Genomic DNA, 15838 nt, shown 5'->3' on the forward strand with positions numbered 1-15838 from the left:
AGTACTTCAATTTGATTTTAAGTGTAGTGATGTAATGTTTCAAATATGATCCTGATGGCTGCAGGAAGAGTAACTAAGGTATGTAACACTGGAAGATGAGCTCTTTATGAAATATCCTGATTCAGTAGACATTGCTGTCATTAAATCTTTCATGTTCTTGCTGGTTTTAAGCCTCTCCATGTTTCACTTACATTTAAGAATTTCATGCACTCTTGCAGCAGGAACTTTGTATTATAGATGTGACTTCTGCCATAGAATGGATGTCCCTTTTGTACCTTCAAAGACACAGTGAAGCTGAGGTCTGATGTGATTAGCAAGTAAAGCAAGTTTGACTCTGCTGTTGACAACATATGACTGCCTTAATGGTTACACAGGAAATTGAAGACTTTAGTCACTTTTGTGAGAATTTAAAATAAAATTTTAGGTGTATGATGAAACCTGTGAGGCTATTTTGTTGTCTAGAAAAAGCATGTTGATTAAATATCCTAAAGGAAGCAGAAGTGAACCTCTCTCACAGAGCTGTGTGGACCCAGGAAAAACAACTTCCTGAACTCAGGTTTCCTGTACAAGTTAACTTCCATGTAGTCGAGTTTTAAAAGGAACTAAACAGCTGAAACAGTGGAAATTCTGTTTTCTTTTACTTGGAATATAGTTGGGTCAACTGGGAGCTTTCATCAAGGTATTTTAATTTCCAGATGCTCAGGGAAGAAGTACTGGAAACAGGTATGATGCTTCCTCTGGCAGGCCATGTCAGAAGGTGGGAAACAGCAGTTCAGGGGCTTGATGAGCTTGAGATTTCAGCTGTGTAGGATTGGAGTTAGTGGTGGATTTCTCCATTAATTTGCAGAGCCTTGCCTTGAATCTGTATGTACTTCCAGGCTGAGGCAAGATTTCCAATCACCCACTATGCAGTACAGAGCAATAGAGTCGTGTTAGCTGTAGCCCTCCCTTAGTTGCAGCCTCCAGCTCTGTGGTCTTGTCCTGGTTCACTTGGGAAGCTGTTTTAAGGCCTTAAACTGCTGCTTCCAGGTTAGGGAAACCCTGCAGCAGGGAAATTTGCAGGCAGAGCTGAGTTTTTGGTATTGTATTTTGATATTAGTTTTGGGTTTAGCCCCACCTTGTTTAGTCCATTTTCTGATACCTCAGGGACACATTCAGCAATACTCTGAAAAATAAAATGAAGTTGGCTTTAAGCTGCTGTGTGTGCTAATTTGACTATGAAATGAAACAGGAACTCTATCTGTATTAATATATGACCACATGGAAGCAAGGAGTGAAAAGAAAATGCTGCTTATTAAAGAAACAGAACTAGGTTTTGCTGTGAAACCCCAGAATGTCTGGAAAAGCAGCGTTTTTAGCATCTGACTAAATAATAACCTAGCTAGGCTCTGCTGTATGGAACTGCAAATCAATCAGTGGTCTGTTGAGAGTGAGACCGTAGGATGTTGATATTAATGACACACTTCCCCTCAGGACAGACTTGGCTACCCTGCAGGAAGTGGGGTGAATACTAGGGTATAAAGTCAATATTTTGACATTTCAGATCACAGATTTAGAATATGTGTCTGTGGAGACAGTGAAACAAGGACCAGTGAATTACTTCATGATTTCTGACTCTTTCAGACTTTGAAAACTGAAGTTATTTACATGTGAAACAAGCTAGATCGTATTTTCCTTAAAATCTTAATTTGCATAAAAAATTAGATTTAAAATTTGATGTAAAATGGTATTTTTGCATGCATTCTTCAAAGCTAAAGCCTTCATATTCATTCTTATGGGATGTTTTTCTTGTGTTAGCTTTTAAAGTATGGAAGAGGTTGTTCTGCTTTATGCTGCTTATCTCTGAAATCTGGGGTACACCACAAACTGCTGAGGGTAACTTTGATGCCTCATGTGCTGTTTCTCAGATCCTGCACTCAAAAACACTGTGAATATTTCTTGCTTGGAAATCCTGGCTTGATACTTTGTGTTCTGTAGTGATCGGTCTTAAAAACATACTTCCCTCCTCCAAAACTGGGGTGGTGGGGTTGAAGGGGGGAATAAGGAATAGGAGTTGGTGGACAGCTGGGGTGATACGGGGGAAACCAGGCGTCAATGTCAGAGCAGATGGACTGGACAATGTGAGGAAAGAGGAAAGGATAAGAGAGTAAACGGATGGGGAAAACACGTGCTATGATCTAACAGACTTCTGGATAAGGGAGCTGTGAAAGGAAGGAAAACAAGCAGAGATTATTCTCAGCAATGTTATTAAAGTGTAGTAAGCGTATGCTGTGGGTTGTATGGTGTGCAACATGGGATTAGGCTTGTCTGACCGACAAAGAGTCCTTCAGAAAATACCAGGTATGTCATGTGGTTTGTTTCTGGATGCAAAGTCGATACTCGGCATTTGCACGGGTGTTTCCTCTTTTGCGTGGAATTCCAGTGGAACTGTTCCACAAAAGTTTATTTTACTCAGGACCCCTGTATTCACTTGTTGGAGCACCACAACTGATGTGCAAGTCTTTTGGTACACAATTTGACTTTTACAGCTGATAGCTTTCTTAAGTATATATTTATCTTTATTTCACCCCTCTTTTTAGTGAAGTAAATATGAAAAAAACAGATGCTCATAGCAAACTTCACCAGGATGTAGATCTTCCCTGTGCAGAACTTACTTGTGGAAAACTATATAAAAAGATCAGAATTTTCAGTATTCTTGCAGCACTGTTTGCTGTTAGCTTTGAAAGCTGTCAGCTGTTTTAGACAGTACCCTTCATAGCCTGGAAGTGATCACTTGTTCCTTCATTATTTAAATCTTTCAAACATATTTTCTCAGCATGTTTAGTAAGTCTTGTTTTTCTTTGTTGGAATTACCTGTAGCACAAATGTCCAGCTATGGATCAGTGTCAGCGTTAATGTGGGGTATGGTAGGTTCAGAGTTTACAGTTTGAAGCAGCAGACTATGCATGGTGTCTTTGCTGGGGATGTGGGGAGCATCCAAGATCAGTAGGCACATATCTGTATTTCAGTAATGATATTAAAAAAACCTAAACAGATTTTCTTAACAAGGTCTGTATTCTGGCATGTAGGGAATGTTTTTCCTCTTTACTTATTTCCAGTACACAGTTGTTTACCCCCCCTGTGGATTGAAAGGAATTGTTTTCAGTTGTGGTGACTGACACTGTATGACAAAAAGCAGAAGTCATTTGGGATTCCTTACCTGCTCCAACTGTTAAGAACCTGTTAATATACCATAATTCCTACTTGACCTTGTTGCCCTAAATTTTGTTGCCTCACTCAATCCTTCAGCAATTGGGGAAGATTTGTCTCCCCAGACCGGCTTAAGAAAATTCTTTAACCCCTTTAAATATATTTTTTGGGAGAGCGCTGACTGTAGTCCCTGGGTATTGCAAACTGTGCAGTTGTTCCTTATATTCGGGTAAAAAAACAAGAAGAGAACTCTTCTTAAGGAAAACAGTTTTTGGTTTTCTGTTAGCAAGAAGAAAGAGGATGTGTTATTAATTAATTTGGTGTGACATGTCAGCTTGAAGTTTTGGCATGATTTGGTGCTCTCTACTGTTAAAATTGATTATGAGCCTGGAAGAAGGAATATAGCACAAGGTAAGTGCACAGGTGAGAAGCATCTCTTAGAAGTTTCTAAAATCTTCAGCAGAATTGAGTTTTTTGCCTCAGAAATTACAGTAACAAAGTTAATTTTCCTCATTTGTATGGTGTCTTGTGGGTGACTGCTTTTAACTGTGGCTGGTAGTAGGGCTTCCCATGTTTTATCTTAAGTAAGAAGTGACAGAATGCTGCTTGGGGCATTCAGAACAGGAGAACTACAGATGAAAAGCTCTATCTAGAGGTTTGCATGGCTTTCAGTGGTCACATATGGACTTGCATGCTTAGCTTCAACAAATGGTCAGAGGGTGAAGACTTCTGAGGTCCAGATGTATTCAGTAGCTTGCAGAAAGGGAGCAGATTTCTACTGCTTCCCTTTCTTTTGTTTATGTGCTCATCTGACCTGTTGATGAGCCAGTTCTTCTAACAATAGGCATTAACAATAAAACTAAATGTAGGACAAGTACGTACTTCCCAGCTGATTTTACAAATCAAATTACCTCACCGTGTTGTCAGACAAACCCAGGGATAAAGGAGTGGGGGGGTAAATGTGAACATGTGACTGATTAAAGGGGCAGTTGAGCATAATGGAATGAAGCAGGTTCTTCAGTTTGTGCTAAGATCTGTGTTGCCCAAAAACTTATATTTGTTATAAAAATAAAGTTGAAACAAAGTGGAGATGCCAGCTGAATTTACATATATGTTCCTACACAACTTGAACTGACTCATGGTGAGTTAATTTTTTTTGCAGATCTTTACCTTCTCACTGAAAACAGCAAATGCAAAATGTGACAGTAGTAAAATCTAATGTATTTTCATACCCTCTGTAGGAAAATGAATGCAGCAGCTTGGATTCTTCAGCAGCACTTGTGGCTTGAGGTCTAGCTCTATCTATATGTATCAAAACCACCTTTAATTAATGTTTATGAATTTACTGTGGAAACGTAAATGTTGAATTTCAAATAGAACTCTTCTGGAGGCTTAACTCTTGGAGTCTGTTGAATGTTATTTGAATTCTGCCTATCATAAGCACTTCAGTGTCTGTAGGCGTTTTTCAAGAAAGTGAAACTGGATTTTGCAATGTTTGTGATCTCTAATTTGCTGTGATGTAATTTGATTAAACTTCTAATTTTGTCAGAAGATAACCAATTTTAACTTGTAACAAAAAACTTGTAACCACTTCTTCAAGATTTGCAGTTGAAACCCATTACAAAAGCTTCATTGCATTTTAACAAATGAGTGTATGCTCAAAGAACTTCGGGGTCAGATTTTTTTTCTTCAGTTCAGTTCTGTCAACACTAGCATAAACTGGTACTCATGACAATAATTACAAACAGTGTATGTGCAGAACAGTAGTTATTATATTCTTTCTGGCATCTCCCAGTTAGGGGTGCTGGAAAAGCACATGGCTGGTATAACTGTTTTACTGTTCCGTAGAAGTGATTGTTGGCATGTAGTTTTTTGAGCAGTGTTGCATGTACACTGTTGGACACAGAGTGATTGTATAGGGCAAAGCTGTTAAAGGCACTTGTAAACCTAAAGTTTAGCTTAAAAGTTACCATTGGTGAAGATAAAGCGATACATGGAATAAATAAATAGACTCCACAGCTTGGGGTAGTTCTGAAGTGGGTATGTATTGTCAGCACCGACACAAGTGGGATCGCTCTCCGAGACTTGTGCCCTGAGCCTCAGTCTGACCCAAACCTTTATTCCCAAAGGTGTTCCATATGCAGGACATTACACAACTGTCCTGCATATTCAACCCCTGGCCCCGCCTGCCCTCGCCCCTCATGCTGAATAGGTCCATGCCCTTGTGGGCACACGTGGTTTGCTGTGGTGGTCGCATGGGGGTCTTTTGGTGGTTCTGAGGCTGAAGATTGTGGTCTTCCTCATGATTGAACTTCTGAACTTTTCTCCTTTGTGCATGTGCTTTCGGTCCTTTGGTGCTTATCTGAGTACATCTATCAGTTTTGATAAGCTTGAAGACAGAGGGGCTTCTTTATCTGGCTTCTTCGTATTTTTGGTCCTTTTTGTTACTGTTCTTTATGCAAGAAGCTTCAGTAATTTGCATTCTTTTATGCCCTTTTGTACCTTGGCAGAGGCTTCTTATGAAAAAAGTTAAAACTCAACACATAACTCTACAAGCTAGAATATGAATAGCTTAATTCATTTTGTTAACTTAAGTGAATTCCAAAAATCTGTTTCAAAGAGACAATGCTGGGAGAAGAAAAGGTGTGTATATTTCTCCTCTAAATGCAGAAATATTCAGCTTAAGTCCTATAGCACTTTAGCTAACTTTTTATTTGATAAGCCTGAACTTTGATTAAATATTAGTTCTACAGCATCCACACTTAGAAGACAAAGACAGCAAACTGGGATTTGTTTCCTCTATTAGCTATCAGCTGTAGTTATAGATTTCTTTGTTCACACCACTACTACTTCCATTTTATAACCTTTTTCTCTTTTCAGCCTATCTTGAACATCTCTGCTGTTCTCATGATGTGATTTCCTGGTGGTTTTAGCTTTGCTGTGCAGCCTTCAAACTTAGTTCTAGGTCTTCATATGGAGAGCAAGTGTTTATATGAATAGCAGAGGCTGTTTATTTTTATACTCTCAGGGGCTTTTGTTTCTCTGTATTTAATCCAGGAAAATTATTATTGCTTATATCTTCTTTTGATTCCTTGCCTTGAATTGCAGTAGGTGACTGGATGCTGGTGACAAACCAAATTTAGCTTGCTTACTGCTGTGCCTCTGGGGAGGGGGGAGGTTTTCCAGTTAACTAATGATTTTCCAGAAATACTCCAATGCATGCAAAGTGACTTGGACTTGGAGGAGGAAGTCCTGAACAGGCTGAGCAGGAAGGGTGTAGCATCCCCTCTAGTTTAATAGTCTTTTGGCTGGAGAGTTTAGCCCATCTGTCAGTGCCTAAAGACTAGAATAAGCAACACAGAGAATTTAATATGTTTTCTTTGTGCATTTTGGGTCTAAACTGAAGGATCTGTCACCAGGTTTTACCTCTTAGCTCCAAGATCCTGAAATACCTTTCTATGTAGTCATGTTAGTGCCATTTAAGTAACTTCAATACGTTGGTTGAAATGTGTGTAAAAAATCAGAAGCAGGGAGTCATGGATGAAACTTGAAAAACTGAAGGGTGCATTAGAAAAATAGCAAGTCATATATGGAAAAGCTTATGAATGAGCTGGGAGATGGTGCTGTAATACTAAGTTTATGCTTATCCATTTAGGTGTGCTGAGAGAACTTAAAAAATATTGGTCATGTTTTATTTCTGTCTGTTGCACAAACAGTGCTTTTTTTGTATATTCACAGACACATATAACTGACACTGTGGATGTCAAAACAATTACTTAGCAAATAGATTTCTGACGTGAAGTGGAAAGATCAAATTGCAGATGTAGACTCCTTTCATTTAGAAGGCTTTTTTCCTTAATTTTTATTTGCCAGAATGTGAGGAATTAAAATGGGAAGTTGCAGTTCTTTATAGCATGTGTTGAAGGTATGATCTTTGCAAAGTAATAATTACTCTTTCTCTCTTTAGGAGATACACATAAAGGAGCCCATAGAAAAGGAAGTAAATCCTCACTTATTACCAGGTAACTGTTGTATATTACTAGATTTAAGTAATAAAAATTAATGATTAATGAATAATACTTCCGTGTCTGCAGCAACCACTCATGTGACATCAGTGTCACAAGTCGTAAAATACAGGGTTTGGCTTAACAGCCCATGCAGGTTGAAATGTTTTTAACATCTCTATCTGCATGGGATGTTGAAAACTGTAAAAACAGCTTTTTCAGAGAGTTCAGTATCCTCGTGTAAGCTGTATGTGGAGAATTGTCAACACTTGAGTTTGCCCCATTTCTTAAAGTTCAGTGGGTTTTGTTTGTTTGGAGCTGAAGACAAGAACTAGAGGAAATTTGCCTTCTAGTGGCTATGTCTCTACTGTGAATTACTTGGGCCTTCCAATATTTTTTTTTTTACTGTTAATATTTTCTTTTGTAATTTAAAATGACTTGTATAAAAAATATTTTATAAGATAAGGAAAGACCAAATAAATGTTCACAATAAACTAATACTCTTCTGTTGCATTTCCTACACTTTTTAGACCAAGAGTCTGTTTGATCACCTCTATTAAAGCTTTACTTTAAATTTGAAGTTCAGTTCCTATGAATTCTAACAAGAGCACTTAATTGACTATTATTTATGCAAACTTGTATTTGAGACTTCCAAAATAGCCTTGGGACCTGTAAAATAGTCAAAGCTATGAAAAAAAATAACTACAATGAACCTGAAATAATAAATTTAAATATTTCAGCATTCTTAAAGTTTAACAGTAAGGAAGATTGGAATAATTTTCAACTTGTTTATTGACTGTATAAGCAGCTCTTGTTGTTGTTTTGGTTTTTTTTTGTTTCGTTTTGGTGGTGTTTTTTTTGTTTGGTTTTTTTTTTTTTGTTTTTTTTTTTTTTTTTTTGCAACTACACACTTGAATGATTGCTATTCTTCTGCCATTTGGAGCAGGCCATGACACAGGTACCTGTGGTTACAGAACTCCCAAACATCTGCAGTTCAGGCATTCTGGAATAACATTAGTAACTTGGAAGGCTCTCAATGTGCTGATTCCAGGAGCTGCCTCATAGTGGCTTTGTTTAACAGTGATGAACTATCTTCAGGCATACAGTTCTGAGAAACTGTCAGGAAGTTATTGCTGCAATTGAGATAATAATTGAAATAATTCAGTTGTAAATGTCAGTTGATGTTGCAAGTCAGTGTTTCTTCTCTACAGGTGAACTGCTGCTTTGTGAAGCCAGCACAGTGTACAAATATGTGCAAGAAGATGGGTCAAATCGTGGCACTTACGGGAAACTCGTGTGCACAAACTTTAAGATTTCTTTCCTTGATGATGATTCTGCTTCAGATGATAATGTAAGAAAACAAGTCTTCTATTATGACTAAACAGACTCTGCATAAATAATCATATCTTCCCCTTATATAAAGCTGTAGAAAACATAAATGTATAATATTTCCTAATGGGTGCAGAATAACTTGAATCAGTCTGCATATGCTTGATCCTCCCTCAAGCTCTAATGACTAAGCAAAGGCAGTGCAAGCATTTATGTGGACACTTAGATTAGACATAGTTTATAACTCTTCATATTTTGTGAGTTGTCAAAGCTTAAGTTAAAAGAACCCATTGTTTTGAGAACTAATCCACAGTTTGTTTAAAACTAATTTCTGACTCTTTGTCTTGGTAGCATTTGTGGAAGTGAGATGTCTCTGCTGGTGGATGACATCTGCCTGATTTGACTTTGGGCTACATCTACAGAACCATTTCAGGCTGTACAAGACTGAGCAAGCTAATACTCAGTGGAAATGCTCTGAAAAATTATGTGGCTCCATAAAACTCTGAATTATTTCATTTTAAGTCCAGTGTTTACTGAAAAGATTTTAAAACCTAGTGCTGTTGAGCTTGCAAACACTGAAAAAGCTAAAAATTCTCCCAATCTTAAAAATTATTTTGATCTTTTTTCCTTTGGTTTAGGTGCTCAAATTGAACTGTCAGGGGAGAATGGTAATGCCACTATGCTTTTGATGAGTTTAAGCATTGAAATAGTTTAGTTCATTTAGTTGCTAGAAGTGAAAAGAGAATCTAATGGCTCCCATGTTTAAGGTCATCTTGACAGTTAAGGACATTGAGAATAATATGATTTGAAATGTGTTGATTGTAGTCAGAAGTTTCTTGGGGTTAAATATCACAAAGTTTAAACATTAAACTAAGGCTTCTGCAGCCAAGTACAGATTATTGGACCTTCTGGAATTAGGACAAAGCTGCAGAAGCTTTTGATGTAAATCTCAAGTGAACTGTGGAAACTTGGTCATGCTAATTTCTGTTTCATTGCTGGCTTTGAACCTTGGGTTTATAACATGCCAAGTCAACTGTATTTCTTTTAACACAAATTCAGGGCTAGCTGCCTGCTTCAGAGTACTGCAGACCTCAGAGTAACTCAAATAAGGTTAACTGTTCACAGTAAAATATAATTTGCTGATATGTGTACATCAGCTGTTTGGTAACAATATTGAAAATAGTGTTTAACTGTGGCATCACTAAAATGCCATTTCTAAGTTTACTAATGGAGAGGTAGAAGTGAAGGGAACTCCAAATCACTTCAAGTTTGGTTGCACTGTAGATAAATTAATTGGGTTGTGTGTGTGTTTTCACTTTACCCGGTCATAAATCTGATTTTAATGTTAGTATGTTCTTGGGATACTTTTTCTTTTAAGAGACTTCGTATTTCCTGCCAGGTTCTCATAGCAAGGAAACTTGTCATAAAAGGGCTTGGATTACATGAAGCTACTGTATTTCCTGTTTACTGCAGTGATTCTAATTTGAAGAGTGACTCTCAACAGAAATGTATGCTTTGAAGCTATTTGAAAAGTAAAAACCATATCTACATTTCAAGCATGGCTGAGACTTAAGTGAAGCTATATTGTATGTGTAACTTGCATCTTTCTGTACTTTAATAACTGTTCTTCAGTGTCCTGCATTACACAGTTAATAAGAATAAGAAGTAATGCTGATAGTAAAACAGGGCATGGAAAGCCTTTACTTGGCAGAAAGTGGTACTGTAGTGTGACATTTTTGTGATTTTTTTTCATGTTTCTAGGAGCCACAATTTAAAAATAAGATTGTAGGAGAAAATGACATAACTCTCCAATGCGTAGATCAAATATATGGAGGTGAGTCAGCTTTTTACCCCTAGGGGTCTTAGAGTGCTGGTGCTCCTTGTACAAATACATCCTTTTTACAAAACCAATACATTTTTTAAAAGCAGATGCAGTTATATATAATGATGAAATGACAGATAAGAAATATATCAGAACCCAGTCTTATCCCTCAAGCTTGTCAAATTAATTTTAATTTATTTGATTAATTGTCCACTGGAACAGACAGAATGATTCCTGCAAAATGCAGTGATTCGAAGCAGAGAGTGTACTGTGAAAAGTCCCTAAATTTGCTAGACAAGGATCTTCCAATGTGTCAACTATTTCTATAAATATTGATACATTCACTTCATTTGAGCAATAGCTGTACAGGTACCAAATTCTCAAACAATTCTTTTTGTTTGTCTAAGAGAACTTTGTTTTATGAGATACATGATATCTTCACCGTATTAAAGGACATAGAAGAGGAGGTTTTAACTGCCAGCTAAATCTTTGCATGGGGACTTAGAGATGTGCCAGAATTGCTAAGAAAGATAAATGAGAACGGAGCTGATAATTTTAACGATGGGAAGGCTTTATTGAGAATCCTGTTCTTGGACTAATTATGAGTATTCAGAGTGTTTACACACTCTGGTGGTGTGGATTTGTGAAGGAGTGAACTGGGGCAGACCAGTGATGGTTTTGACACTTTAGTTTTATGTACAGTGGCCCAGCTGGCAGCACTTAATGTTGTGAAATGGTGCATCCTCAAAGAGAAATGAGCAGAGGTTTGCCATGGGGACTTCCTAGTGGTTAAAAAAATATTTTTAAGGAACTTTGAATGATCTCAGATGTCTGGGGACTTCCCCTTGGGTAAAACTATTTAATTGTTCTTTATGTATCTTGAAACTTTAAATTTGGTGTGCAGTCAGAATGTGAATAGATACAACCACTGAGCAGCTGGTTTGCTGCAAATTTGCCTTTTACCTTGTATGAAGTAGTTTGATGGGTTTTAAAAGAAAAGGCTTGCCAGCCTGTGTTGTAGGATGCTTGTTTTGTCTTGAGAAAACTTGGGCTTGAATTAGTTTCTTGAGATTTCTGAAGTCAGTCAGGGACAACTTTATCAACATTACAAGTACCACTTTTTGATATTTACTGTCCTTTTTCAATTTTACAGTTTATGATGAGAAAAAGAAACTTCTAACAGGACAGCTAAGAAAATACCCAGAGAAGTTAATTATCTACTGTAAAGACCTCAGAGTATTTAACTTCTGCCTGAGATACACAAAAGAAGAGGAAGTGAAAAGAGTATGTATAGTAACTTAATTTGCTTTTCTATTTTTAGCTTGGTGTTTGATGTTGTGAGGGTGAGGGAAGGATGAAGTTCACCCTGAAACTTAGAAATGTTTTCTGATCATTTCAAGCTAAGACAGAAAATAAAAGATTGATTTTATTAAACATTTCATTGTGCATAGCAGTTAAAAGACAGGTGCAGTGGCTCTTTAAAGAAAACTGGAACTTGGGAGTGCTACAGGAAATTAGGTCCAGCTCAGACAAGCTGTAAAGCTGTTCTATTTGTGACATGTAATTTCATTTTGTTTTAGACTTCAATATAGTGTTACTTTCCTGATAAGTTTAGTTTTTTTGAGAAGTTAATCTGACCTCCAAACTAAGAGTCAAGTATCTTTATTTAAATAAGAGTAATTCTGGAGGTTGGACATATATAATACTACTTAGACAAAGTAGGTACACTGTCTTGCAGAAAACAGAGAAACCTTCCTAAAAGTCAGGTTTCAGCTGTTGGGGATAGAACCCATCAGTTTTGTTTAAAACCTGGATGGAGGGGTTGGTAGAAAAAAAAAAACAGACTTGGTCTGTCTTTGGGTGTTAATTTTTGGTCCTTTTTTAGATCGTCAGTGGTATAGTTCATCATAGCCAGACTCCTAAGCTGCTTAAACGTTTGTTTCTGTTCTCTTATGCATCAGCTGCTCCGAACAACACAGGTAAATGCTTTTTTGATCTGTTTGTTGCATAATTAGTTTGTTAAGCAGTCTGGGAGGTCTACAGTTGAGTTTGTGCTCAGCTCCTGACTGTATCCTGCTGGCAAGTAGCCTTAAAAGATCAATTTTTTTTTTGTTGTTGTACATGTTCTAAAAACCTCTAAATTGTCTCCTGTCTCCAAAATTGTTAGTTTTAGTGTCCTTTGGGAAGTTGCACAGAAATTTTCCAAGCAGGAGTAGCATCCCTGGATTGAAAACCTGTTGTGATTAAAATGTGCAAATGGTTTTCACATGGTTCATCTAGAAAATACTTTGCTTGTTTTTATCAGTGTGGTTTTTCTGTATTAGTGCTGTGAGCCAAACTTCCTGCTCTTAATTCTGAAATTACTGCATTTGCAGTGGCATCCTGTGAGAAAGTATTTCCCCTTTTGCTCTTATTTGCAATATGCTTCTTCCAGACAATTGCAAAAAAAGCATATGTTTGCAAGACATCTGACTTCCTCTTATATCTGACTTGTGACATAATCTTCCCACTTGATCAAACTTGGATGAATAATACATTAGGCTGCAAAATTCTGGACAAAAAATTGTCGGTGTGCTTTCTTGCATTCTGTAATTCAGACTTAATAGTGCTAGGAACCTCATCCTTAGTGCACCAGCAACACCAGTTCCTTTCACAGAGGGAGGTTTTGATGTATATAATAAGGTATTATTCAAACACTTACCAAAATACGTCATGGGATTTCAGGATCATTGTGGTTAGAAGAAGCCTCTGGAAGATAGTCTAGTCTTGTTCTTGTCCGTATGCCCCTCTTCAGAGTAGGGTTAACTGCATCTAGTCATGTCCAGTTGGGTTTTGAATATCTCCAGGTATTGAGACTTCACAGCCTTTCTGGAGGGTGAGTCATTGTTTGACCCTCCTCGTAGTGAAAAACATTGCTGTTGTGTGAGTGCGGGATTTGCTGTAGTTCAGCTTGTGCATAACTGCCTCTTGTCAAGTCACTGAGTCTGGATCCATTTTCTGTACTCTCCTCCCTGTTCCGCCCCTCCCTGTTCCACCTCCCTGTTCCACTGTGTATATACACAAGGAGATTGGCCCTGGCTGAGCCCTCTTTTCTGAGTGATCCCAGCTCTGTCTCTCCTCATATCAGGTGTTTTGAGCCCTTTAATGATCACAGAGGGCCTTCACTGGACCGGGTTCAGGAGTCTTCAGAGGGGGGCACAGCCCTCCAGCTGAGAGCAGTGGTGCCTTCATTCAGCTGGTTCACAGGGCTTTGCTAAATGCAGCCCAGGAGCACACTGCCTGTTTGCTGCACAGAAGGGCACACTGCTGGCTCAGGTAGTTCCTGCAGGCGTCACCTGAAACTGGTGTTCTGTTTCAGCTGCAAACAATAGAAAGACTTCAAGCTTTTCCAGGTAGAAACTAAGCCTGGGAGAAGCCTTCTCTTTACATCGAAGTACTGTCCCACAGTTCTTTCCTATTCTAATAGCTGTTTTCCATAGTAAGTGGCTTGGTGTCATTCTTCATAAAATTACTACAGGATAAGCCAAATAGATTTCAAAATTTTTTTTTTGTCTCACAGTGATAGCTTTAAAATCTTGTCTCCAAGAGCTCATCAATAAAGTTCTGTTCTGAGCTGTAAATTTTTTATCTACCTTATCTTCTTACAGTGAAAAGTTTCAAGTTGCCATTTTGTCTTCCATGGAAATTACAGCTGTTTGCTATTTCAGTGTTAGCTTATATTGTAGAATGTGATTAATTAGGGTGTGTGCTTAAAACAATTGATATTACTCCATAAATCATATGGTTATTATACAAGATCTGAGGCTAAATCAAGCTGCTGTTTTTAACTGTTTCTGAGGTGGCTAAGTAGAATTACAGGGAAGAGTCTAAGTTGAAAATGTGAGACTGAATTGCTGTAATTAATTTTCTGCTCTGAGTGCCTGGTATGTTCTATTCAATGTAAAACTATTAATGAGAAAAAAAATGAACCTTAAATGAAATGCAGTATCTGAAATTTTTGTAGAAAGATTTTTGGTATGATTGTTAATTCTGCATTTAAACTACAGGATTACATACCAGACAGCTGCAGTAGTATGAAATTATATTTGCTGCATAGTACCCTGCATTTTAGGCTGGATGTGAGAATAGTACTAGCTGTATGGTAGTTCTGTAACAACTGATCAGTTTCTGCAGGAGAAACTGTTCCTGAAGTTATTAGTAACAGCCATATCTGACAGAATATTGCTGTTGTTAAAGATCAGAGGCAGTGTGGTGTACAAAGGCATTTTGTCTTTGACTCAAGATTTTTAGTACACAAGAGGTTCTGCTTGCTTACCTTAATGGCAGCCAACAGGTTTACTAGGGATTGCTTTTGTGTTAGAGTTCCTGACAGTCTGCAAAGTTAATATTATTGATGTCTGACAGATGGGAGAAACCAAACTGTGATGTTTGAGACCCTCGAGGACTGGCGTGATGAGCTGGAGCGGACCAAAGGGAATGTAAAATACAAAGCAGTGACCACCAATGAAGGCTACAGAGTCTCTGAAAAGTAAGTTTGCCCTGTTAAATAGTGAACTTTGGATGTGTAAAAATCAGTGCTACCTTTGATGCTGGGGATTATACCGGTTTTTAGGACTTTTTTTAGGATCTGGTTTCCATTTTTATTTATGGAATAGTTTTGTTTGTAATCACTGGAGGTGATCATGCACAGCCCCTGATTCAAGCAGGGTTAGCTCCAGCATTAGGTACAGACTATTCAGGACCTTGATTAAATCAAGCTTTGAGTATATCTAAGAGTGGAAAATAGAAAATACATATGTCTGGCACCTACACTTCTGTCATACTTTCTCAGTCCTTTACTTTGGTAAAATTTCAAGTTACATGCACCGGAGATTTTCCGTTTTTTTTTTCTACTGGGAGGGGGCTGTTACTTTTTTTGGGGAAAAAGTAACTGGTTTAAAGTAAATCTGAAAAATGTGCTGGTGGAAGTTAAGTTGTGTTGCCTTTAAGAGGTTACCTAAGTTTACCTGAGCTTGGCCACCAGTTTAGCTGAGTAGCATTTAATGGTAAACCCTTTAAGATATATACAAGGCATTGTATACTTCTACTGTTCCATAGTCAAATATTAAAAGATCACACAGGCCTTGGAAACTAGTAGTTCAGAGTCAACACAGAGTCTAGAACTCTGTCTTGGGAGACCCATATTGATTTTAAGTACTTACTTTCATTGCTTCTTTGGACTTTGAACATAAATAGTGTTGGTTGATATTGGAAATCCTTGAGAAATTAAATTACATTCTTGAATTAGGATGTGAACATCTTAACAGGTATGGAAACAGAACTAGTAATTTAGTACTGCAAGGGTATCTTTTGAAACAACAGAGCATGAGAGAACAAAGGTAATCTTAGAGGTTACAATTAATTGCACCTTTGCAATGAGAATAGTTAAGACCTCAAGGTTGGGGAAAAAGTCTTATCCAGCTGAAATATAAAGGGGCAGCTTTGAGGACAATAG

The 15838-nt window shown here is 37.7% G+C and overlaps 1 protein-coding gene across 1 annotated transcript in view; it reads left to right on the forward strand.

Annotated features, from left to right (window-relative positions):
- MTMR12 (myotubularin related protein 12) overlaps positions 1-15838 on the forward strand; it is a 33669-nt gene that overhangs the window by 1329 nt on the left and 16502 nt on the right. Inside the window, exons 2-7 of the mRNA XM_021554569.3 lie at positions 7157-7211; positions 8405-8544; positions 10284-10356; positions 11498-11628; positions 12230-12323; positions 14749-14872. Of these exons, the coding sequence (XP_021410244.3) occupies positions 7157-7211; positions 8405-8544; positions 10284-10356; positions 11498-11628; positions 12230-12323; positions 14749-14872 (617 nt within the window). The remainder of the gene's footprint in view (positions 1-7156; positions 7212-8404; positions 8545-10283; positions 10357-11497; positions 11629-12229; positions 12324-14748; positions 14873-15838) is intronic.

The sequence above is a fragment of the Lonchura striata genome, chromosome Z (assembly GCF_046129695.1).
Source record: "Lonchura striata isolate bLonStr1 chromosome Z, bLonStr1.mat, whole genome shotgun sequence".
In the NCBI taxonomy this organism is placed as follows: domain Eukaryota; kingdom Metazoa; phylum Chordata; class Aves; order Passeriformes; family Estrildidae; genus Lonchura; species Lonchura striata.